This window comes from Lycorma delicatula, chromosome 12, assembly GCF_047948215.1.
Source record: "Lycorma delicatula isolate Av1 chromosome 12, ASM4794821v1, whole genome shotgun sequence".
Taxonomy (NCBI): domain Eukaryota; kingdom Metazoa; phylum Arthropoda; class Insecta; order Hemiptera; family Fulgoridae; genus Lycorma; species Lycorma delicatula.
This window is the reverse complement of record NC_134466.1, coordinates 48378028-48405842: the sequence shown is the minus strand read 5'-3', so window position 1 is coordinate 48405842 and position 27815 is coordinate 48378028. Positions and strand designations below refer to the sequence as shown.

Here is a 27815-nt window from a genome sequence, read left to right as displayed (position 1 = left end):
TAAAGTTTTCAGAATAATTTTTTTTACAATGAACAATCTACTTTAAAGATAACCTTTCGTAGATAGAGTAATAAGTGAGAGGGTCAGGAATATTATGAAGATTTAATATTCACTGACTGACAATATCTCATCTTTTGTGGTCAGTCAAAAACATTGAATGAATCCAGAGAGAGATTACCATGTCAGATTTGAGAGTGGCAGTCATCTAACAGAAGAAGGGAAAGACTGTGGAGAGTGTTACTAAGGACTGCTTTCTAACATTCATCTTATTTATTTGAAGTCAAATCTTGTTTGATTTATATATGACATTATAAAGTTTATTTATTCTACGAGTATTGTATTTTCTAAATTTTTTTTGTTTAATGGATTATTTTGATTTGTTAGCATTCTGAAAACCACATTATATCCAGATCTATTTAAGTTGTAAGCTTTTTGATGTTAGCCATTGCAGCAGCTGAAAGATTTTGTTACAAGTTATTCATTAATAACAAAAACTTTATAATAATTTTGTAATTATTAAATTTTGCTTTCTTTGTTGTTTCATAAGTTTGTAGTTTTAAATAAACTCCTTTGATTATTGCATTAAATTTCAACGATTCATATTTACAAATTTATCTCAGTTTACATAATTACATGTAGTATTTTAGATTATAGAATCTGTACTAAGTTATGATTAATTGTTACAGGTTTTGTTTTCATATGTAGATAAAATGAAAAACAACTTTAATAATGATTATGAATATTTATTTAAATTCATAAATATATTTAACAGTTATGAAAATTTTTTTGTAGAAAATAATTATTTAGATATTGCTGTAATAAAGAAAATTCCTTTATTTATTCTTAATAAAATATTTTCTAGTGAAAATAGTGGAATGTTGTGGAAAAATATTGTTGATGCTATTAAGGATAACTGTTCATTTAGTGAATCGTTTCATCTTTATCAAGAATACGAAAAAAACAACAATATAAATTGTTTAATAAATCAATTTGTTTTTTATTCTGAAGGAACTTCATGGTCGTGTTTAGAATTTAACAACTGGTTACAGTTGACGATTCCATTGAAATTTACAAATAAATGTGATATTTTATTAAAAACTTTAAAAAAAATTGATTTTAAAGCAGGTGGTTTAATAAAAGCTATTCAGAAAATTAATTCACAATGTATTTATAAAGAAAACGGTTGCGAATCAATTATGATAAGTAATGATGTTCAGTTAAACATTCAAAGTAATGAATCGAAATGGACATTTCTACAAAATAATTTGAGTAGAGTTGCTACAGCATTAAAACTCACGAGCAAGAAGAATGAGTAACTTACTATTTTTTAGCCATAAAGATGAATACATTTTTTTTATTAAACTGAATGCAATGAAAGACAAAATTCAATGATTTAAAAGATGTGAAATATTGTTTTCAAAATTACAGTGTAAATATGATCAGGTGTAACCAGGGTCAAGGAAGTAAGTATATTTTAATAATATTTACTGAATTAATAAATTAAACTAGTCATAAAAATTACATTTTTTATGAAAATAAATATACTAAAACCTGAATTGAGTTTTTTATTTATTAAAGATATAACCAATTTTAATTTTATCATTTTACTCAATATTAGTGTGGTGATCCTCATTTAAATTACATATTTATAAATTATACAGCAGAAGAGTTGATGGTATTTTTTTTTTATTATTGGTTACTGACCATGAGGGTCTTGGGGATTCCACTGACTTTTCAGTCACCATGGAGATGTGAAAACATTTTCCAAAAAAAAATGATTCTTTCATGCTTATAGACAGAAAATTCTGCCAACATTTCAATGTTGGTCACCACAGTCCTGTGTCTTCTTGTAATGATAAAATTTTGGTTGGAGAATTTCAGGAGGGCATCCATCATTAGCATCAAAAAGAAAATTATCTGGAAGATTGAGATCAATACAGATGCCAAAAACATTGAATATTTAAGGCAGGCAATTAAAGCTAGTGTTTGGTGCATCAAAATTACTCCGCTTTGAAAATTCCCAAACTATGAGAAGAATACATGTCCTGACTTTAATTTCCCTCCTCTAAAAACTCCAAACTGATGGTTGTTCAATGAAGTGACTCCTCTTTATCAGAATTAATGCCGAGTTTTTGCAGAGACAATATTGAAAATGATGAGAAAAAATACAGTAATCCTCATGATTTGATGCAAACACATGATGGCTTCATGAACTTTATACACAGAAGATAAGAGTATGGTGCCAGCCTTCGTGGTAGCGTCTCGACCTTTCATCCAGAGGTCCCGGGTTTGAATTCCAGTCAGGCAAGGCATTTTCACACACTACAAAAATTGTCATTCATCTCATTCTGTGAAGTAATACCTAACAGTGGTTCCGGAGGTTAAGGAAAAAAGAGTCAGAGTATGGTGTGAATTGGCACAGTTTGTGGTGATTAGCCAATATTTATAGATAAAGTAACTGCCTTATGACTGTCTGACTAGGCAGTCTTAATGAATGCAGAATAGTACACTTTGATGCTGCAGAACTTCACGAAAGAGATAAACCAAGCCAAGCACTGGTTTCAACAGGATGAGGCAACCGCTCACACATTTCCATGGAAGTATTAAGGAGGATGTTTCCAAAATGTTTAATTTTCCTAAATGGAGACATCATCATCTGGCCATCTCATTCTCTCTTCTTCGATTAATCTTTTCTCTTTTCAATCCACTATTTGGCTTTGCAATATTTTGATTAGTTTATCCCATTTGACACAATTGAGTGCTTTCTCCATACCTACCAAACTTATACTTATTCCTTTACATTTTTCTGTACATTGTCATCAAACAGTTTTTATTAGCTTTCCTGAACTCATACTATTCTTTTGTACCATTTGTTGAATGTGAAATTAAAATAATTGTCTTATAATCTTAACATTTTACTGTACTATGATTTTGGGACAAAAATCATAGTGCAATAAAATGCACTAAAAGTAAATGATGGAATCGTGGATATTTTAAGAATACCTTCTGACTATATTCCATTGTTGTAGATTATATAACACAATTTCACCATCTCTTATAATTCTTCATTAAGAAATTTAATTACTTGTATTGTCAGTTCACCTATTTCTACAGTTAATTCATTATTTTTATATTATATTGCTTCAATAAATTCTGATTAAGGATTGTTGTTCCTATTTTATTTTCTTCCATTTCAGCCTCATTTTTTATGGATAGATCATATGGTTTTTCCTAGACCAGTGTAGATCAATACGTGTACTAGAGCAGATATTCCTTTTATCTTTTAAGTATATCTTTCTCCTTGTGTAACATTTTGCCATTTCTACGGACAATTTTTTTGTGCCAGTACTATTCATTCACTTCCCATGTTACTTTATTATTTATTACATTAGTTCATACTGTCTTTTTCTTTGTAAATCTTCTATACCTGAGAATTCATCTGCAAAACCTTTCTCCTTTGCTTTTTATTCTATTCTTCTTAATTAATTATTAAATTTCTTGTAGATCCTACTACCTTTTTTGTACATTCTGTTCTTGTATTTTCAATAATCTCTAGTAACCCATTTTATTCTTTTTCCCTTAATGAACTCAGTTGTTGTTTTGTTGCCTGTTTTTAAAGCATCTTTTATATTCAAAATTCATTTATACTACTGTATTGCGTTATCAATCTCTTCAATTTTCAAGTTAACTTCTTCCTTATTGCCTTTTTTGCAGGTTCCATTGAGGTCGACTCTTCATTCTTTTTATTCACTTCATTATTACTTTTATTTCTACTAGAAATTTATGATCAGTATTTATATTGGCTCTTGGCAACCAGTAAACCTTTTATTTTTGAATCGGATCTTTTATCGGCAATAATGTAGTCGATAAGATATCTTTTTTCTTTTTCTGTGATTAAAATGTATTTAACCCTTTTTTTATAATTTTAAATCAAGTATTTATTATTAATATTTTATTTTATTTGCATAACTCAATAAGCCTTTTTCCCCATTCTTTCAGTGTGCCTAGTCCATATTTTTCTACTACTTGTTCATCCTATTCTGCTACCACACTATTCTAATACTTCATTATTATTATTCTATAACAGTTTTTATTTCCTTTTCGATAATCTTCTCTATCTGTTCATACATCACTTCAGCCTTATCATCTTCATATTAACTAATTGGTACTTACATCTTTATTAAAGCATATTTTTGGGGTTCATTCCTGGGACCATTTATCCTAATAACAAAAACCACCCTTTGGAGACATTTTGCTATTTCTTTCTTTGGAGTAAGTGATTTCTACATCATTTCTTCCTTTTCTTTTTCTGCATAATGTATTGTAACATTATTCCTTGTTATCTCTGCATTTTCTTCCCATCTCACTCAATTATTCAGTTATATACATTCTGTTTATTTTTATTTTTTTATAGTTTTTTTAATTCACCTGCTTGCAGAAGTGTTCTTATTCTCCAAATGACTATTTGTATCATCTTTTCACTTTTTATTAATTCCATTTTGGAATCTTTCCACAAAAATATATCTGACTCAGTGAAGATATCAATGTAAAACTACTTTACCCTAGATTTTCATAACAAGTATGGAATAGGTTTCTTGTTATTCTTGGAAATGGCTGTACCATTTTTATATCAAATGATATCATGATTTGATTATGCTGTAGTTTTAAACATAAAGAATAAAAATTAAAAACAATTATTAAATATTACTCAGTGACAGTGTATTAGAAATTTTTTTCTGCTTAATTTTCTTGTTAAAAATTTTTTTTATTTTTTAAATTTTTATTTGGGTCATTTTTTATTATTACTGTACATCCATTTCATTAACTTCACAATATAATGATTTATGTGCATAAACATGTTCCATACAAATTAATGTTTTTCATATAAAAATTCAGTCAAACCTTACAATATTTTATTACTAATAATTCTTCTATTTTTTTAAAACAAAAATTTTAATCTTTTTGAAATGTAGCAAGTTATAGTAAATTTTCAGATCTGCGTAAATATGATGGACAAATCTATATTTTTGAAGTTGAAGGTTCTGAGGTTCAAATCCTAGTAAAAGTTACTTGCTTTTATATGGATTTGAATACTAGACAGTAGATATTGGTGCACTTTGGTGGTTGGGGGTTAATTAACTACACATCTCAGAATGGTCATCCTGAGTTTGTAAGTGACTATACCTCATTTACATGTCATACATATCATCCTCATCACATTGGGTCATGGGGGGAGGGTTGCACATTGTTCACTCACTAGTTGAACAGATTACAACGTACATTTACTGATGATATAAATCATCAGTATGGTTTTTTCAATTAAAATTGTTGTCAACTTTAATACCATGAAATTGTTATGATGAATTTAGATTTGTAATTCAAGAATAACTTTAAGGTGATTTGTTTTTCTTTCTTGATTTTGGGTGATTTAGAAGTGAAGCAATTTTTTTTTGAAGCCAAAAAAAATTATCTGAGCTCAAAACCACTCAGATAATCCTCAAGGTTAAATAAGGCTACTTCTTGGAGGTTTTTCAAATCAAGAGACTTACAACACCAGAAGGATCATCTGCAAAATGATATCTCAATAACAATCTTTGCAAACAGGTCACCTACATAAATTACAAAGAGAAATAGTGTGAACTGTAGCCTATAGAAGATGAGGTATTTCTGTTAAAATCTATTAGAGATGTAACACTTAAACCAAAATAAGAATGTTGCCCATGAGATACATTTTTAATTTAAAGATGTAATTAAAAACCTTGCACTAAGTCACAAAACAGTTCCAAGGCCAACTCATCCAGACTCTTAATATATCTGACATTAAGGTAAACAAGTGTTCCTTGTAGATTTAATTTTTCAAAACCCAAATTGATTCAGGATTAAATTTTTTTTCAAGGTAGGACATTATGAGTATTATTTCTTAAAACATGGCAATTCTGGTCACCTCACCACCTCCTCCAATCCTGTTCTAGTCCTGATAAGCTTTTCTGCAACACTTATTCTATATCAAAATCATCAACACTCTGAGGATCTTACAAATGTTTTTAACTTAAATGTAGAAAGAACGTGTTATACCATCAATAAAAATTGTCTATGAACCTACAAGTTTACCTGGAAGTTCTCAAAAGATTGAAATTCTGTACACAAAAAAGACTAGAATTGTGGCGAACAGGTAATTGGTGTTTTCATCATGACAATGCCCCCTCCCACACCGCACTCACTGGCAACAGTCAAGGAATCGGCTGTTTTTTGTTTCTCCTCTTCTATCATACCAAATTGCTTTCCCTTGAGAACCTTCTACATCCTTGGAAATAAAAGGAATCTCAAGATGAGTGCAAAGGATGTGGAAAAGAGGTCACTTCATTTCCTGTCTTTTGAGACACAAGACAACTCTGTCTTGTTTTTATGGTATCGAGTATCTGTGGCCTCACCACAGATAGTCGCTAAGGTAGCAAACAAGTATACATTATCTGTTTTTTCAAAGGCTTGAAAATTTCTTTGTGAAGGATATCATATTTTTAACAGAATTCTGAAATATTCACCTATAACTTGGTGTTTTTATTGGTTTTACACATTTTAACTTGTTTAAAGAATAACTTCTGTAGACATACTTCATTTTTGATACTTCACATCTGACTACAAAGAAAACTGATGAATTTCAATTCTAGGATTAAAAAAAATTAATTTTACAACTGACCATAGTTTTAGGAAAAAATGACTTGTTGACACAGCTATTACTCAGTTTTTGAAAATATTTTAAATAGTGTAGAGTAAAATTTCACTTTCAATATTTTGTGATCTCAATGAACCATTCAATTTACTTTCACATTTTTAACTAATTAATAACGTTGTTGTTATGGTATCAGAGGAGCTGTTTAAAATTAATTAAAGACAGAAATAGTAAACAGGCAGTTGAAATTTTATATTTTGATAAGAATACACATTTTAAATGTAGGTCGTCACTTCGAAGATTAAAACACGAGTTGCCATAACCAAATATCCTTGCTTTTCTTACTGTCTATTAATGATCTGTCTCAAAATCTTGAACCATTCACTGTTTCCCTTTCTGCAGATGTCATAAAAGAATGATAACTGAAGATAATTATTCAAAAGGACCTGAAAATTTTGCATTAGTAATTCAAAAAATTATTCATTTGATGGATTGTAATCATCTAACTTCAAATATGGATATAATTTTTGCATTGTACTTCTAAGATGGACGTAAAATCACCTAGATAGAATATACACTTATGATAATGATAGTATTCCTTTTAACCATAAAGAAAGATTTCTGGGTATATTATTATATAAAAAATTCTCTTGTGGTGATTAAAAACTATTTCACTTGCTTTATTGCTTTAAATCACTTTAATAAAATAAGCTTGACATCATTATTAAATATTTATTATGTTTATATTATATATTTTCACCAAAAGTATAACATTTCTTATGGTTCCCTTAAAAAGTTAGAGTGAGTTTTCAAAATACAAATGGACAGTCAGATCATTGTTTGGTGCCCATAAGTATGAATCATGTAGACCAACATTCAAAAAATTAAACATATTAACTTATCGTTGTGCTTATATTTATGAAATGCAGTCTTTACTAAAACGAATTGTCACTTATTCTTAAAAAAATATCAATATCCACTTTTACCAAACTAGACAATTAAACTGTTATCGTATAACTCAATACAATACTTTGGCTTATGAGAAAGGTTCTCATTATACAAACATTTAAAAAAATCTTCCCACCAGTCTATTTATTGAAAATACAATTAAAAGATTTTCTTTTACAGAAAAAACTACTAATTTGTGGATAGATTTTTAAATAATATTAATTAAAAAATTAGAAAGAAAACCTGAATTTTCTACAATCCTTCAACATATTTAAAAATATATGTTCAAATAAGTTTTATAAGCCTTCTTAATTGCAACTTCATTATTTTTTTTAATTTAATATCTTCATACATTAACCTTGGTGTTATTTCATGATTTTCTATTTAAAATATTAATATGGTTTTTAATCACATCTATATTTTTTAATCTATATTTATTTGTGAATTTTTCATTACTGCTCTGATCAAGATTTTAACATGGTTTCCCTTGATTCATCCAGGTTAATGCTGTGGCAGTTCCTTTTTTTAATACATGGAATAGCATATCTACTCATTCCTGATGTGATTTATATAACATGTTATTTATTAATCAAAATAAAAGGTTTCGATCCCATAAAAAAAGGATGATGCGTGGTTTTGTTTGTTTGTTGTGTGTGTTTACATTTTTATTTTAGCTACTATTAGCACAGAGCAGACCAATAGTGGTGCACCACCATAAGATTTATACTTCTTGAACGATTCATTCGTTTGTACTTCTTGATATGATTATCTAAAATTATATTTGTGTTTTTGGAATATAAAGGAAAACGTTGGGGTTAGAGCTGTGTTAAAAAATCACAACTCAAGTAACAGCTAAAAATATTCAAGATTTTGAAGCTTTACGTTGTAAGTTTTTGTTGTTGTTAGTATGTTACATTCATGAATGTTATTTAGTTACAATTGGTAAAAGCCTTTAACAAAATCATATGTAATAAAACATAAACCATGTAACATTTTTGTGGCTGGCTGTAGGCCACTTTTTTCCTAGTATTTATAAAAATTGATTTTACATGAAAATTTTAAATGGATATAAATCACTTGCATAGTTACTTGAAAATAAAAATTTTTCAGTTTTAGTTCTATTTATGTGCACTTACATATAAATATAAGATAATTTTCTTTTTGATTTCTCGCAAATTTGATAATATAAAGATAAACAATTTTTCAGAATTAAATTATTATCAATTCAGTATAAAATAAAAATAAAATAATAAAAACATTACGATGATTCTTAGAAATTTTATTGTTTTTTCTAAAAACAGAAATAATAATAAAAATGATTCTTATAATTACTATATCATTAATAATTAAGTATTTATTACGTTCTTAATGAAAAGTCATACTTAAAAAGTGATACTAATTATAATTTGATGAGTTTTATGAATATTTACTACAATGTGTGTTTGTTTGTGGTATGTGTGTATTTATCCACATATTTTAATATATTTCTAATATTATATACATAAACTATGACTAGAAATTTTCTAATATTACTTATTATTCCTGAGCAATCAATTGTTTATACGGTATCGAAAGAAGTATTTTATTCACAAGTACTCTGGATATTTTATCGAAATATTCTTGGCCAATCGGTAATGTTTCTGCATAAAATAATCTCCAAAATTGATTAATAAACTGATTTGCTACTTTGGCTGAAAAATAAATAAAATATTCCATCAATTAAACATTTATTTATTATATTATAATTAAATGTATTTAATTATAGGTTAAAAATTAGTTACAGTTAGACATTGTATGTCAAAGTTATGAAATGAATTTTATAGCATGAGAGAAATATAAAACACAGAGTATAAACCTTCCAGATAATAGGTATTAAGTATTATTCATTACCATACTTGTATATAGATGGGTTTTTAATGTTATTTTTGAATGACATCAGTTCACCCTTTTTTGGGTGGTTGTTTTAATTTCACTTTTTTATGTATTAAACAGAATCCTAACATACAAGTTATATAACTGATATATTGTAAATAGTTTATTTTTTTGGGTTAATAACAGCAAATATATATTATGGGATAAATATATTTAACCCATGATTTATGTGTAAAATAAACTATGAATATCTAAAGACACCATTGATTATAATTCATTTACTCTTTATGTATTTGATTTGATTTGAAATGATTATTTAATTCGATTACATTTTATCAAATATTAATAATGTTATCCTTAAGTATTAACTAAGAAGCTCTTGTTTTCACTCTATAAACTTGAATTACCGGTTGCACTTTAACAATAAAGAGTTGTTCAACATATATAAAATCTTGAAGTTCAATCGATATATCTATAGGATCTATTTTATTAGCAGTAGTAAACTTACTTGGATTCCATTTTTCAGTGTATATATAATATATATATTCATATATCATAGAATTTGTGCTGCATAATAAGCTACAATACACTCATGAAATTGTAGGTTCTCATAAATCTTCTTCAAATTCTTCCCAGAGATTTTTAAATTCCATACAGATAACATGATAAATATTATGTTCTTTATTATAAACCTCATTTTGTTCCATTTTATGCTGCTGTCTCATTTGTCTTGATCTATTATTAAGCAACTAATAACGCATTATCTGCTCTTTGTGTCAATATTGATTTACATAATAATTCACAGTTATAATCAAGAATGCAAATTCCAATTCTTTTTGGAATTTTAAAAATAAATTTAACAAATTTTTCATTTTAATTTATTAAAATCATTTTATTTTAACATACCTTTCTACGTGTATATCACTATAACAAGACTATTATTTGAAATCTAATTTAGAAATATTCCAAAAAGTTGTTTACTTATATTATTCTCATATATTCATACAATACATTTTTGATAAGTTAAACTTACCATATTAATTCCAAGAATATATATACTATTTCAAATCACTATTTATGTATACGTATATATATTTATACGTATACATAAATAATGATTTGAAATTTGATAAAAAAATTTGTAAGTAACATCCTTATTAAATCCAATTAACTTATTTTTTAATTAATTTGAATTGAAAAATAATTGAATTATATGAAAAATTCCACTTCATAATTTTAAAAATTACCATTAGAAGTCTCTGTTCACTGTGCAACATTTTGTATTACTGGATTTATTGCTTGTCACAAGACTTTTATAATAATAATAATAATTTTTATAATAATTATATAATACAAATTTGAAGTAAATAAATATAAATGTGTATAAAAAAATAGAAATAATACTTAATACACACTTACATATTATTTTACTGAAATTAATCTTTTTAAAATTCATATTATTCCAGGGTACTGTTAAATTATATTTAAATTCTATTAAATAAACCATTTAGTACAGTATATTGAGATAAGACATATCTTATCTTAATTTTTCAAGAAAATTATTTTAGTATTTTAAATTTTATTATGGAATAACGTAATTATTTCAGTCATGACTGAAGACTTTGGATCCTGCGAAAGTACTTTTCATGAAAAATTAAAGTAAGATATGCTTTATCTCAATATTTTTTACTAGGTGGTTTATTTAATAGAATTTAAATATATATATATATATATAAAATATTTTTTCAGCCTGTGCAAAGAACAGAATTAGAGAACACTCTTACCTTTACTTTTTTACGTTCAAAACGTTTCATCACACCAAAACTTACAAGAATGTATAAGAGTAAAGTTTGTAGAAATGAAAAATTCACTTACTTTGCAGAGTTGGACAAATCACATTATACTGAGAGTATTAAAACGTTAGAAAGTTGTTCTAAATTTAGCGAATTGCAAGGGTTTAAAAACAAAAATAAAAAAATTTCTGAAAAATGTTGTTTTTTCTTTGTCAGGCCAAAAACTTTCCGAGTGGCCCTTGTAATTTTAAAATGTTAAGAAGAAGATTTGTGTGTTATGGGATTTCTGGATTCAAAAAAGATTACATTTAATTATACTTACACAATTCAGGATTTCCATTTACAAGATTTGATGCGTGCATTTTAACATCACCAATATCTGGTTGTGATGAAATTTTTGTTGCTTTCAAAAATTCCTCCCCACCAATTTCAACGACTTTAGCTTCCATACGAAGTGTGTCATTTACATTAACTATAAAAATAAAAAGTCAGTTAAAAATTAGTTTTTAAATAATAATTTAATTTATTATGCTGTTTAGAATTTACATTTAAAAAATAAAAAATAGCAACACAAATATCTTTTTAGTATTTCTATTGACTCTTACTAAGATGATTTGTTACATCATTTCCCTTTTCATTAGATGCTACATTTAAAATCTAGTTTTTAAATATCCCTCATTTATTCCCTTTGATAATTACAAGTTGACACTTGATTGTATCTTTCTGTACTAATAATAATAATTCCCTTTTTTTCTTTTTTTTTCTCCTCCTCTGGGTCAGTCGAACTGGTGGGAATAACTCCACCCAGAGAAGTGTCTGTTTACTCTAATGAGCCTCCCCACCTACCAGCGGTAAGTCTGGCATGGCAAGTCGGCTTGTCGGTCAGCTCTTTTGATTAATCTTGCCCACACTAATGAGCCATGCCAAAGCACACCCCGCTGGTATCGGGTCTTTTCAATGTTCCTAACATTTCCCATGGAGTCACCAATCGATCATTGGAACTGGCACAACTAGGCATGCCAGCCCTCATAATTGGGGCCATCCACCCTTCCCTACGTTAGTATCCCCGTTTCCTTCCCTCTTCATCTTTTGTCCAAATAGCCGTGACCAAAAAGTCATCTACTAGTCTCCACTGTTCCAGAGTTGGTAGCATGTATTCAAGTAAGTTGTCTGGTGTAAGTCCAGCTATCCCTGCCCTAGATTCGGACATTGGAAGATTGTATGCTCGGCTGAACTTTCTTCAGAGCAAAACATGCAGGTTGTTGTATCCCTTCGACCTATTCTGTTTAAATAGAATTCACAATTCCCATGACCAGTGAGATCTTGGAGGTATAAAAATTAACTTCACTATGTTTCCTGCAGTATCATACCAGTAAATCGTGTATTAGCCTCTTTGTCCTCTGTGAGGCACCTCCGGCTCTCCCTCTTTCTACCTAATTTGCCATGGTCTTAACCCTCGCTTCTTGTTTGCTCACTTCTCTAGATAATTCCAATCTTTCTAACATCTGCAGACCTATCGGAGGGACAGACACCAATACATACAAAGCATCATATGATACGATTTGATATGAGGACATCACTCCCAACAGAAATTTTCTGTTGCCAAATTCCTTTTGACTCCAAGCAGTCCCCCAAACTGGGACAGCATACAATAATGATGTGACCACTGACATAATTAATTGCCATTTAGATGCCTTAGGAGCCTTCTGTGATGACATCAGTAAATTGAGAGTTTTAACCATTTTTTCCACCTTGTTGCAGCTTGCCTGTATGTACTGAGTGTATCTGCACCCTTTGTTGATTATTATCCCAAGATATTTCAAACAACTTTGGACTGAATTCACTGGTCATTCACTTTCAAGGTTATTGGTGAGATCTGGCTATTCCTTGTGAGAGTGATGTACTCACATCTGTTGGAGGCAAGCATAAGTCCTCGTTCTCTCATCCAGTTGCTTACTAAGCCCAATGCTATGTTTCCACGTTCCTGTATTTTATGGTCCGTTCTGCCGCTCATCAAGATGGCAATATCATCAGCATACGTAAGCACTTCTGTGCCCTCAGGCATTTGTAAGGCTAGCACGGCATTGTAAGTTAGGACCCACAACAGTGGTCCTAAAACTGAACCTTGGGGGACACCTCCAAATGTCTGAAATCTAAGCAGTCCTTCTTGCACCTTTATAGTATTCCATCTATCGGAAAGATATTCATTGATTTGCCTACGTAGATATCGGCTTATCCCCTTTTCCTCGAAGGCAGACATGATGACCTTTCAGGATACAGTGATGAATGCATTTCTGACATCCAAAAATATGAATAGCAGAATGCTCCTGGTTCTCCACATCCCTGTTCGAACCTCACCTGCCCATCTTACGACCCTGTCTGAAGCCTGGGTCACAGAATCTCCTCTCCAAAATCTGTATTGATTAGCACTGATTCCTACTCCATTGTTTAGCTCATTTATTATTCGAGTGACCAGTATTTTCTCTACCAATTTGCCCATTGTGTTAATAAGGCTAAGCGATCTATATTCAATACTCTCTGCTTTTTTTGGTGGAAAAAGACTCATGGGCGTCTTTCCAAAATGTGGGAAAATCTTGATTTCTACGCCATGACTGGCAACATCCACCATTTCCCAGAAGATCTTATTTACAAGTCCTTTTAGCATGGCTGCAGGTATACCGTCTGGTTCAGGACTTCTTTTATTGCCTAATTAGTGTACAGCAGTCGTTACCTTCTCCAGTGTAAACCTTTGTTCACAGTCAATTTTGACCCACCAGGTTGGTGTAGTGGTGAACACATCTTCGCAAATCAGCTGATTTGGAAGTTGAGAGTTCCAGTATTCAAGTCCTAGTAAAGGTAGATATTTTTACGCCAATTTGAATACGGGTGTTCTTCGGTGCTTGCGTTTCAATTAACCATACATCTCAGAAATGGTCGCCTGAGACTGTGCAAGACTATAGTTACACTCATACATATCATCATCATTCATCCTCTGAAGTAATACCTGACGGTAATTCCCAGGGGGTAAACAGGAAAAATGAAGTATTGTTCACAATTTATGTCCTCTTTTACCACCTCCTCGGTGCAGGGGAATCGTGTGGAAGTCTGTACTTCTGTCTGTCCTTTTGACAGGTAAGTGCCTGTCAGGAGGATGATGATTAATTGCTCAGAATCCACCACCAATACTACTGGTGGGTGACTTCAATGTATATAGTTCTCTTTGGGGGTTGGATCGAATAGATCCCTATGGAAGAGAATTGGAAACACTCCGGCTGAATTCTGAATTCAATATTTTAAATGATGGTTCAGGAACTTTTTTCAATGCCAGAGATGTATCGATGTCCTGTATAGATCTAGCACTTATAAGTGGATCGATAGCACCGAGGTACGCCTTCCATGTTTTAGAGGATCTACATGGAAGCGATCATTTTCTGGTGCAAATTGTAACCGACATTACAAGAAACACTTATCCCATCTCCAAAAGATGGCTGTTTGATAAGGCAGATTGAACAAACTTTACAGTTAGGACGATACTCTCTGAAACAACTGGAGTTATCGAAGCCGATGTCGACTCTATAACTAATGCCATACTTGACCTGGCATCAAGATATATTCTCAAAACATCTGGGAAACTCAAGAAGCAACCCGTTCCGTGGTGGAACGATGAAATAAGTGAAGGTATTAAAAAAAGACAAAAGCATATAACGCTTTTAAGAAACATCCAACACTAGAAAATCTAATTGCCTTTAAAAAATACAGGAAGTATGCAAAAATACTTATGATAGATTCTATAAAACGATCCTGGTAGCAATTGACAGAAACGTCAATGTGTTATCCATTAACAGTAATACAACTGCATCAGACATTTGGAAGAAAGTGAGGGAGATTTGTGGGCGTGCAAACGATGCTCCCATAACTTGCCTCCAATATAAAGATGACATTAAAGATTCTCCAAACCAATTTGCAGAACTACTAGCCAATCATTTCAAAGAAGCCAGCAAGACGGCTAACAACGATGAATATGTTAGAATGCATAAAATAGAACTTGAAGGTCTACTAAATTTCAGAACTGAAACAAATTATTCATATTATTTACCTTTTAAAAAGGAGCAACTTGTGAAAGCATTTGAGAAAGCCAGCAACACAGCTGCTGGTCCGGATGAAATTCATTATGATATGATCAGGCAGCTGAATACCACTGCAAAACGTAGAATGTTAGACTAAACTGGGATTTCAATTACTGATCTTGTTTACAGCTACTGATCTTCTCTAGTTTTAGATTAATTACTTCTCTAATAATGTTGGGGGGGGGGTTACTATAAACCCCCCACCAGTTGAACTATGATTAATAAGTAAATCATAAATGTTTAAATTCAATTCTAACAATATTTAACTGGAAAATAATAATTTATAAACATTATTGCTGTTTTACTTACCAACTGTCATGTTATATAAACCTCTTCCATTCAATATAAAATTTCCAATTCGGCCATCCATTTTATAAGACCCTTCTGTAAATACTTCAGGGAAATGTACATCAGCTTCAATGACAATTTTTTCTTTATTATCGAAATTAGCTCTGAAAATGATAATTTATTAATATAAAATTAAAATATTCATTTTACCATTAATTTTATTTATCTATTTATAAATTAATTAAATGCATTTAAAATACAATATCAATTTAGCAATGATATAAAGAGTGTTCAAAAAGTGATGCAACCTTATGGAAGAATGTTTCCTTTTTTGTTGCAGGTATAATTGAGGAAAACTGAGTTATACAATGCAGCAGAGAATATTCATTGTCACCCAATACATTAAATGTGCCAGTTTTGCCCAGACGTAGAACGCCTTCACGAAAATTATGGTGTGACTGCACCAAACAAGTCCTCCATCAAGCAGGTGTACGACAAGTTCCAAAAGACAGGGAATGTGGCAGATGCAATTAGAAGTGGTCGACTGAAAGTGCTAACACCAGAAAAGTTAATTGATGTGCAAGTTGTATATTCTTTTAGTCCCAAGAAGTCTATGTGACGCCTATCTAGCCAGTCTGGTCTCTCTGTTGGTAGTGCTCATATGGCATTACATAAGTGTTTAAAGATGCATCCATATGGAATTTGTGTTATTAACGAGTTATTTGCAGACACTGGAAAACATGTGTAGCTTTCTGTTAGCGGTTCATGTTACCATCTGTAACACCAGACAAGGAAGAACTTGATGATTGGTTTTGGTCTGATGAGACATGGTTTAACATTGATGGATATGTGAATGCACAGAATTCAAGCATTTGGTGAACAGAAAATCCATATCAGCTGCATGAGTCTCCTCTGTACAGACAAAAAGTGGGTGTTTGGTGGGCAATTTCATATAGGTGAATCTTCATGACTTTTTTCATGGCACACTGAACAGTGAGCCCTACATACAGATGGTGCAATAATTTGTACCACCATTTCAACAGTATTGTATTGTACCTACACTACAACCTACACTACAACAGTATTGTACCTACCATTTCAACACTATACCTGGAGACCGGATAGAGTGCACATGGTTTCAACAGGACAATGCTATGGCTCGTACAGCCAAGAACACTATGACTTTTATAGATAAGTGTTTTCATGGAAAAGTGATTTCGAAGAGATTGTGACCCTCTAAGTCTCCTAATTTATCCTCTCCTGACTTTTTCTTGTGGGGATATCTTAAGGGTGTTGCTTACAGAACTCATCCTAACACCATTCCTGAATTGCAGAGGAAATTGAACGATGTGTCACTGCAGTTCCTCAACAACTGTTATAACATGTGCTTAATAGCATGCAACATTGTATTCAATTATGTGAATCACGAAATGGAGGCCACTTTCAACAATTAAATTAAGTTCCTCATTTTCCCATAAAGTTATGTCACTTTTTGAACACTCTATATAACAGGCAACATACAATCCAGGTTACTTTTAAAATATTTCAAATGTTTTCTATAAATACTTTGACTTAAATCTGTCTTGGAATTTCTTTATTTGTAACAAGCACAAGAAAAGACATATTTCAGGAACAACTTCCAATGTTAGATGCAATTATTTATTAATCAATTACAATTAATTAATAATTAACAATTAATAATTAATTAATCAATTTATTAATTTTTGTGTAGGTTATGATGTAACAGTCTTTATGTATAACTTTCTATAAAACAATATCTTAACAATAAGAAATATTGAAAATAAGTTATCTCAAGGAAGCTGGAACCTATTCTAAGATTGTTATTAAAATCTAAAGCAACTTGTTGGTATCATATATTTGTGGACGTCAACAGGAAATTACTTCATCAGTCTAATACTGCATACATCTTGGGTAATCTCCCATAGAACTGTGAGCAAGTTGGGCATCTATGAACTGCAGGGGCTATGAATTAAAAAGGACTTCAGCCTCTTTAATTTGGCCTCTTTGACTCATTTTGCATTCCCTTTTAAGGATAATTATTCCTTTCTTATTATCCATCATCCTTTGTTCTCTGGATTTTGGTTAGAAGCATTTGCTGACACAGGAACCTTAACTTACTGGACATATAGAATTTGTATAGTTTGTGCTCAATTTATGGACCAATTCAGATTTTAAATGAAAATAGAACTAAAAAATATTAAGTAAAATAAACTTAAAAAAACTGCATTAAAAATTAAAATACAGTATTTTTTCAATTATTTTTGAATTTGATTTTCAGTTAACAAATTGCAAATAAATAACTACAACCAACTTACTAACTCTTAATGTAACATCAACCTCAAATTTAAAAATATCATTAATATTTGGTGCAGTTTCTCATTTTAACTTAGTTTTTTTTCAAATGCTTAGTTGTCTGCAGCAGTGGTTTGATGGTAAAAATGTCCTCTTTATCAGTAATCCCTTTGTTTCACCTACCCGAGGTAGATAACAGCCACCAGGTGATTAATTAAATAACATTTTAAATCCATGTTTGATCCTTAGAATTAAATTAATTACTTGGTAATGTATATATATTGCCTCTAACTTCAAGTATTGGCTTCAATCTCTACACTATAGGAAAATACATATGAAATACAAGTTCTGTAACTAAAATAATGAGACTAATTTTTTTTGGCAGCCAAAGTGGCAATACTGTAAAGTTACATATGAACTGTTAGTATATGTAAAGTTATTAAATATGTAAAATATGTTGTTAAATATGTAAAGTTAGTATATGAACAGTTGATTTATATTAGGTATATTTTTAGTCTATTGTTTCCATGTGAGACATAAACAAACTTTTCGTGAAACGAGTTTTTGTTGTGAGTTATAAAAATTAGTGATACTAATTATGAGCAATTCGATGAGAATGCTACTGAAACTTTTTCAAAATTGAATAGGGCATATGGAAATGATGAACCCAAGTTTTTAGGTGGTTTAAAGCATTTTCAGATGGCTGGTAATCAATTGCGGGCTAACCACGCTCTGGAGGACCATTAACATCAGAAAGTGATGACAATGTGGAGCGAATTGGAGACTTGATACGGTACAACCGGCGATTAACTGTCAGAATTATTACAGAACAATTGAATTTGAACCATACCACAGTCCATCTAATTTTGACAAATTAATTGGACGTGAAAAAAGTCTGCAAAATTGGTCCCATAAAACCTCACTGTTGAACAGAAAAACAACAGGTTGGAAGTGTGCCAAGATTTCTAGGGAGAACTGAAACTGATTCTGATTTTCTAAAAAAAATGTTATTACTGGTGATGAATCTTGGATATTTGAGTACAACAAAATGCCAGAGCAAGGAGTGGTACACTTCAAACTCACCACATCACAAAAAAGCAAAAATGAGCAAATCAAAAATCAAAACCATGCTAATTTGTTTCTTCGATAGTAATGGCATTGTCCATAAGGAGTTTTTACCTACAGGACAGACTGTAAATCAATATGCTTACTGAGAAATTCTTGAAAGACTGCGGAAAAGAGTTGCCCACGTGAGACTAGTCATCAAAGACAACTGGAGCTGCCTCATAACAATGCACCTTGTCACACTGCACTTTCAATTAATGAATTTTTGGTAACAAAAAACATTCCTGTAGTTTCTCTGCCACCTTATTCACATGACTTGAGTCCCTGTTACCTTTTTTCCTGTTTCCACTTTAAAAAAACACCTCAAAGGACAAAATTTTGGAACAGTAGAAAACATAAAATTTAACCGACCATCTGAAGGATATTCCCGTTTCTGAGTTCAACACTGCTATGAAGAGTGGGAAAACCATTTGAAGCGTTGAATGGCTTCCCAAGAGAACTATTTCAAAGATGATAGAGTCCATGTATAATTGGATTGAAAATAAAAAGTTTCTCTGAACCAGTCTCATTACTTTATTTACAGACCTTGTATGATCATATTATTTTCTGTTACAAACGACAATGTAACCTAACCATGAGATATGGATTGCCACATTAGTGATTGCATGAAGAAAATTTATTTTTTCACTTGTTAAGCTGTTATCTTTCAAATTAGAAAGCATTAGAGTTGTACTGGCTATCCCAGAAAATGTTTTATTAAAAACTCATTGTATATGTCATTATTGGAATCTACTGGGAAATATAAATGATCACAAATAAATGAAATCCTAAAAGTCAACTTAAAACAGGACCTCATTTCACTTGGCTAATTATTATTTTAGTTACAAAATAATAGTTGAGATAGTTTTACAAGAAGTAGAAAAAATTTTAATCGTTTGATTTCTTTGGGGCTCTACTACAGATATTTAAAAATAATATTTTTTTTGTAACCACATTATATACCAAACTCTCTAATGGTTGGAAAAAATCCAGTCATGACTTAAAAAAAATAATCAACTAATTTATTTTACTTTAACATACCTGATTTTTTTTATATCAACATTAGTTGCTCCATGTACATATATATTCTTTAATAACACATTTGATTCCATATCTGCTCTTTTATACGTTAATATTTGTTCTGCCATATAGAATGGTTCCAATGGTGGTACACCTATATGTCTAGCACCATCTGAAAATTGAAAAAAATATTTTTATTATCTTGATGAAAAAAATCTTGCATAGTTCTTCACAAGAATACTGACTTTTCGTTAATTTAATTTGGTTATTTTTTCAATATTGCTAATCATAGACACTGGAGAAAAAGAAACATTCCAGTTTGCAGTATCATAACGAACTACACTTCTAACTTACCCTGGTCCAATTTTTTTAAAACTTAAATTGAGCTTAAGAATGACTCAACCATGCTTTATCAAATTTTCATGTGCACAACTTCAGATAGACTACTAGAGCATATCTAAATTTCAATGAAATTTATCTAGTAATTTTGGAGATTTTTGCCAGAATTATGTACACACACACACACACACATATATATATATATATATATACATACACACACACAAATATATATCCTCATACCTCGTAAAACAAAGAAAATTAATTTTCACCCACTCCCACCATGCGACCGAAAGTAATAGCGTACTTTTGTTCTAAAAGTCAAATTTAAAACACTTCTTTAAAGTAGTTTTATAACATTGAAGTATACTTCCAAAAGATCTTTCAAGACTAGTCCATCCATTAATCAGTGGTGCTTATCTCAAAGTGACTGGAAAAGCTAAGTGTGTTGGAAAATTTCTGATTTGAAAAGATGATAAATTAATTTCATTTTATTACTTGCTTTATTTTAACTCACAATGTTTTTTCAATTTTGTTTTCCATGTTTGTCCTCAAATCTTGCATCCTTAATTTAACATACTTCCTGACATTGCGTATTGATGAAATTTTGCACAGTTACTAAGGTCAGGGACAATACAATATTCCACCATTACTTTTGTTAACATTCTCCCATATGAGGTAAATTTGTAAAATCTATTTAAGCGATGAAAAAAGTTTTGTAAATTTACAATTGTATTTTAATAATCGAAAACTTCACTACTTTGTTACTTTGAAAAGTAAAGGTTTGATTGAAAATTTGTTTGATATTTTATAAATATATTAGGTATTTCAATATATGATTTTATCTGTTGAAATCCAAATTAACCTACTAATTAAATTCATGCATGTATGATAATAATTTGATTAAAGTGATTAAAAAGTATAACGCAAGTTCTTAAAAAAATTAAAAATATTATTATAAATATATTTCATATTATTATACAGACCTCAAATTAAAAACTTGAATTAAAATTATGATAGAAGTGGGGTTCTGAGGTTTCATTAAAAATAAATCATTTATCTATTTAAAACACGTTGATGCTGAATTGTTCCATGTAATTCAGATAAGCAGATATTTTAATATCTAAAGATGAATGTTTGACAATTTGAATGAACACATCTATTTTTCTAAACAGTATTTCAGAATTCCTGTATGAATTTTATTTTTTGAAGCTGAGCTTAGAAAATACTTGTAATACTAGTTGAGCCTCTGCATTTGCTTTTTATAATAATTAATTTAATAATTATTTAATAATAATTCTATTTAATGAATTGTGAATGTTATGAATTCCATTCAACATCAAAGATTCCCCAAGAAGTCAATAAATACAAATCATAAAAAATTCAAAAAAGTTAATAAATTTAAATATCTGGGGGAAATAATCCAAATTAATGGTTTAGATAAAGAAGCGAATCAAACAAGAATGAGAAAAATGGAATTGGCCGACCAACAAAAATATTTTTAAAAAAATGAACTTCTCAATAATAGCCTAAAATTGACATTTCAATATGGTAATAAAAAGTCGCATCAGAATATATCTTCAGTTTGAAATCAGGTGAAATAAATGTAACAAACAAAAGAAAGGAAACTTTTAAGAAAATTCTTAGGACCAGTAGAAATAATTCAAAACAAATATAAATTCAAATGGAGATCTTTAGAAAATAAAATAAAACTGAAAAAATTCCTTTAGAAAAAGGAGCCAAATTCTTCTTGTTATGAGAATGAATGATTCTCATGGTTCTTGTTTTTTAGAAAAAAAGTAAGACTTTTGGCTTTCTATGTATCTTTAATTTTAAAGATTTTATATATTATAAAAATTAAAAAAGGAACTTGAATTAATTCCCTAGCCTTTATCGACAATGTTATAATCTTCAACCACATTTAGAATTCAGTGGTACAAAAAGACCTTTATTTTAGCCTCTGTGATCACCATTAGACTTAGAAGAAATGAAATATCTGAAGAAATAATAGAAGATAGGTCTATTGAGATAACTGGTACAGGATTTCAAGGATTTTCAAAAGAAGGAAAAACCAACAATGTCTGGTTAGAAGAAAGGCAAAAACACAATAAGTAATGAAGAATTGGTGAAGACCAGGAAAGAACACTGAAAACAAAGAGAAATGTATGTAAAGTTTTGCTTCACATGGTCTGTTCGCCATACTCAAAAAAAAATGTATTAGAAATTTTATTTTCAATTAATTTATCCTACTGAATTGTTTTTTTTTGTGGTTATAATAATATTTGCAGCTCTCTATGAATCATGAGACCTTGCCAATGGAGAGGGGGCTTGTGCTCAGTGATACAGAGTAGCTGGACCAAAGGTGCAACCATATCGAAGAGGTATCTGTAGAGAGTCAGAGTATGGAATGATTCCTAAAAGAGGGTAGCAGCTGTTTCAGTAATTGTTAAGGGTGCAGGTCAGAAGGACTTAAACGGCCACATCAAAATCACTGAATCTTCTGAGTACTGCACAGTTGTAAGTAATGGAAAACTACAACTGTTTTTTCGAAGAAAATGTAGCTATCTGGATTTTCATGTAACAAAGATGGAGGTGCCTTCCTTGATAAAATATTCTGGAAGTAAACTAGTTCCCCGTTTGGATCTCTGGTGGGGACTACAAGGAAGGAGCCACCAGAAAAAAAAAAAAATAACATACTAAAAATCAGAGCGTTGTATGTTAGAAGTCTAAAAAAGGTTGGTAGGTTAGAAAATCTAAAGATGGAAATGGGTAGGTTAGGTTAAATGTAAATGTAGTAGGAAATAGTGAGGTTTGGTGGGAAGAGGAAAACAACTTTTGGTCAGATGATTTTAAAATAATTAACTCAACGTTAAATAAAGGGCAGGTAGAAGTAGGTTTCATAATGGACAAGAAGATAGGAAAGAGAAAAGAGCATTTCAAAAAGCTTAGCAACAGAATCATTGTAATCAGGAAAAAACAAAACCTAAGCTGACAACGATTGTTAATGTCTATATGCCTACAAGTAACCATGATAATGATGAGGTAGAGTGTGTATATGAAGAAATTGATGAAGCAATTAAACACATAAAGAGGGATGAAAATTTTATAATAGTTGAAGATTGGAATGCAAACGTAAAGGCAAGGAAGGAAATACTGTAGGTGAATACAAGGTGGGCAAAAGGAATGAAAGAGGGGGCTGACATATTGAGTTTTACATGAAGTATAATTTAGTAATTGCCAACACCCAGATTAAAAATCATAATAGAAGAATATACACTTGGAAAAAGCCAGGTGATACTGCACCGTATCAGATTGATTATATAAAGGTTAAGCAAAGATTTAGAAATCAACTTGTCGACTCCAAAGCATAATCAGGAGCAGACATCGATAGCAGCCATAATTTAGTGTTAATGAAATGTAGACTGCGGGGTTTAAAAACCCAAAGAAAAGGTGTCAGATGAATCGGTGGAATTTAGAGAAGCTTGAGGAAGAGGAGGTAAAGAAGATTTTTGAGGAGGATATTGCAAGAGGTTTGAGTAAAAAAATAAGGTAGAAAATATAGAAGAAGAATGGGAGAATGTTAAAAAGAAATTCTTAAATAAGCAGAAACAAACTTAGATGAAACAAAGAGAATTGGTAGAAAACCTTGGATACCAGAGGGTATATTGCAACTGATGGATGAACGTAGAAAGTATAAGAATGCTAGTGATGAAGATGATTAAAGAAACTATTGACAATTAAGAAATACTATAAACAGGAAGTACAAATTAGCGAAAGAAATGTGTTCAGAAGTGGAAAAAGAAATGATCATTGACAAAATAAACGGAGAATACAGGAAAAATAATATTATTTTGAATATATAACAACATAATTATGAGTTAAAATGTTAAAACAAAACAGAAAGGAATGTAGAATAGCATTAAACTAACGAATACAGTGGTGACAAAACATAATATGAGATGAATCTGTTTAACATCTTCAATTTTTTATATTTATCATAAAAATTGACCTTATGAATGACATGTAAAATGAAAAGTGAGAGTTATTGTAAACTAAAAGTTAGTAGTTCATTGTCCTTATTTTTACATTTATTAATGTAGGCAACACTGAAATAAACCTGTCTCTCACTTAACAACCTGACATCCTTGAATTCTTTTTTTTTAAATCCTTAACCTTGATATAAGTTTTTATTTTGGTTTGCTATTGTTTATTTTTGTTTTGCTGATACTTACTATATAATAATATTATTAGTTTATTCCGTATGAGTTATAATTAAGTTGAACGTATAAAGACCTTAATTTTAATCAATTTGAATAATTATATTTTCTCATCATCATTCACTCTGATTGGTTAGATGTATTAAAAATACAATAATAATTTTTTTTTAATCTCAATTTATTTGGTATAATATACAATTTCATTCTTTTTTGTTTATTTGTGTGTTCTAATCATTGTTTTTCAATATAATTTTTTAGATTTGAACTAATTTCCATTATTAAATTAATTAAATGTGGATGCTTTAATAAAAATATAATGTATGACAATAAATTCGTCTTAAAATTATCTTAAAATTTCATTAATTTAACTTTCATTAAGGATGAATACTAGAAGCACTCAAATTATAAAAAATAATTTTAAGTAATAAATTCATATATATAAATGTTATGAAGAAATAATGATTTATAAAGTCAATAAAACATATTGGGTTGCCCAGTCAGGCATAGCATTTTTCATATGCTACAGAATTCCATTTCAATATTCCTACATATAAGTTTCAAAAAGCTTCTGCGGTGAATTAAAGAATTAATTCATTATTAGAAAAAATTTATCATTATCATTCTGAGTGAAAAATATGGTGAATTTCAAAATTCTAAGCTTGCCAAATTTTCACTTTGGCTATAAAATGGAGTGTAATTCTCAGAAAAAGTAGTTTTGCCCAGTATCATTTATATCTCAGGTGCTTTACATGTTTCCAAAAAAAAAAGAATGAGATAAAAAGTGCAAAGTAAAAAATTAATGTTCCCCTTTCTTTTCTTTTGTGGATAATGAATTATAAATACACTGTTTAAACTCAGCAAAGGAAAATATATAAATAAGTATTGAAAGATTGTTTAATTACTACAACAAAGAAAATTGGAAATACATAAAAAGCTAGCAAAGGGTTGAAACAATTTCCTGGCTTTGCCCATGACTGATTTTTATTTCAAATACTCCAAAGTGTTTTTAAGTATTAATGACTTAGTTATGTAGTATTAAGAGTATACTTACAAAAAAGATAAAAATGTTCAGTAAAAAATTTTGATCCAATTTGACCCCCTTGATAAATAAAATGTACACCTTAAAAGTGTAGTATAGTATTAAAAGTATAATTGAGAAGAAAGTTTCTTATTAAAAAATTTTGGGCTGCAGAGCTGACCACCACCTACTTATTAAATGCAATTTTTATCATCAAAATTAGAGTGTATTTATATTAATTATAATTAAATTACTAAACAAAGATTTTATAAAAAAAAGGTTGAATTTTTAAGCTTGAAAATTAAAGTTTAAAAGAATTGATAAATTAAATATAAGTTGCGATCACCTTCTTGTTTTTGGAGACATAGAAATTTATCTATTGTAGTAATTATTTACTTTAATAAGTCAGCTCGATTTATAACATATGCAATGTTTTTCAACGAGGGTAAAAAAATAATAATTAGCTAATAATGAAATATGGATACAGTGATAGCTCCTTGTCTGATGGCGTTTAGTCATTCCCAAAGGTGGATACATTTATCCAAATATTTTTACCAAATTTCAACTTTTTTTGGTAATGGATTTTCAAGATATGAGACAAAACTACTTAAAGATAATGTAGAATATCCACTTCTAAAACTTTTGAGTTTTAAGTAATTTAATAAGTACTTTCATCATACTAAAACTTAACTTTCTATGATCACTGTATACATAAAACCTCAAAAATTAAAAATGGTGAAAACTATTCCTCCCCTTTTTTGATTTGTCTAAAATATAATATCATCAATACCTGTTTTATTGGTATAAAGGGATGTTGAATATCAGCATTTGCAAAAAACCTGCTATCAAAAATTTTGGCAACTTTTCCTTTATAGCTATGTTACTGCTACAGCAATAGATCTATACTTGGAAAATAATAAAATGTTCTGTTTTTAAAATATCTGTAATATTTATTACTCTGTCAATTGTTAAATCTTTATCCCTTGGATCATAATCATTTCCACAAAGTGCATTATTTTCAACATTTAACTAAGTTCATCTTCAAATTTTATTTAAAAGAAAAGTTTCAGTGTGTAAAAAATGGTGTGTTAACAGTATTAGTTTTCATTTTTTGTTACAATTGCTGTTCAATAATACAAAAACTTGTATCAGATATAATTATGACTATTTTAATTTGGATTATAATAAACATGTATCTAATATACTTTGATTATTATTAGAATTCAATTAACATATTTTTCTTAGAACTGGTCGATCTGAGACTGAGTAAGACTGTTCACTGAGTTCTATATTAGTCTACAGGTGATGTGGTATAGTATAAACATTGAATAAAATATAGATTTAAAAAAGAGATTAAAAAAAAAATTAATATTCTTTGAAGCAAACTTTTATGCAGTTTATAATATTTATTAATTTATTCTTCTCTATGAAAAAGCCATTCTGATTGGATTTTAGATCCACAAACCTTTCAGATGAAAGTCAGAGATGCTACTACTATACCACTGAGGTTGCCGGTAATTTATGTTACCATATAATTCCAATAATTTAATCAGAATTTCTCCTCATCAGGAGTCACATCTTTTAGTTTAATTAGATATTAAATTCTTAATAAATTTTTTCATTAATTTCCTCATGTCTTATCCAGATTCAGGAAATAAAAATTTATTATATAAATTTATTTATAAATTATTTATTATTATTTTTATTTTGTCCTTGAATATTTTATTTTTGTCTTCTTCTGAATACAGTTTTGTCTTTCAATTACTGTTAGTTAAAATTCACATAGTTTAACAGATTACTTCTTATGAATTATAAATAAAATATAATCCGAACTTAAATAAATATTTTACTTGTTAATAAATTTTTATTTCTTTGTTCTAAGTTCCCTATTAAAATTTACATTCATTATTAAAATTGGAAAGTTTATTTTAATTTTGTTTTTTACTTCCTGGTACTGGATTTTTTTTCACCAGCTACATAAAAAAAGCAATATGTTGAAAATTATGTAAACATGTTTATGGCATTCCTCTATTCCAAAACTGTTGTACTTATTTTCCTGATTAAATTATTAAACTCTTTGATAATTGATTTGAAAATCAATAAATC

The 27815-nt window shown here is 29.6% G+C and overlaps 2 protein-coding genes across 4 annotated transcripts in view; one reads left to right on the top strand and one right to left on the bottom strand.

Annotated features, from left to right (window-relative positions):
- Positions 1-1556, top strand: part of LOC142332874 (uncharacterized) — a 40016-nt gene extending 38460 nt beyond the window's left edge. For all 3 annotated transcript variants that reach the window (XM_075379560.1, XM_075379561.1, XM_075379559.1), the window contains one exon: positions 687-1556. In XM_075379560.1, the coding sequence (XP_075235675.1) occupies positions 687-1316 (630 nt within the window). In that variant the 3' untranslated portion in view covers positions 1317-1556. The remainder of the gene's footprint in view (positions 1-686) is intronic.
- A 7325-nt stretch (positions 1557-8881) lies between these two features.
- Positions 8882-27815, bottom strand: part of LOC142333506 (uncharacterized) — a 38676-nt gene continuing 19742 nt past the window's right edge. The window contains exons 3-6 of the mRNA XM_075380763.1: positions 20157-20307; positions 15720-15862; positions 11606-11755; positions 8882-9309 (exon numbers count right to left, since the gene is read on the bottom strand). Coding sequence (XP_075236878.1) covers positions 9155-9309; positions 11606-11755; positions 15720-15862; positions 20157-20307 — 599 coding nt within the window. The 3' untranslated portion in view covers positions 8882-9154. The remainder of the gene's footprint in view (positions 9310-11605; positions 11756-15719; positions 15863-20156; positions 20308-27815) is intronic.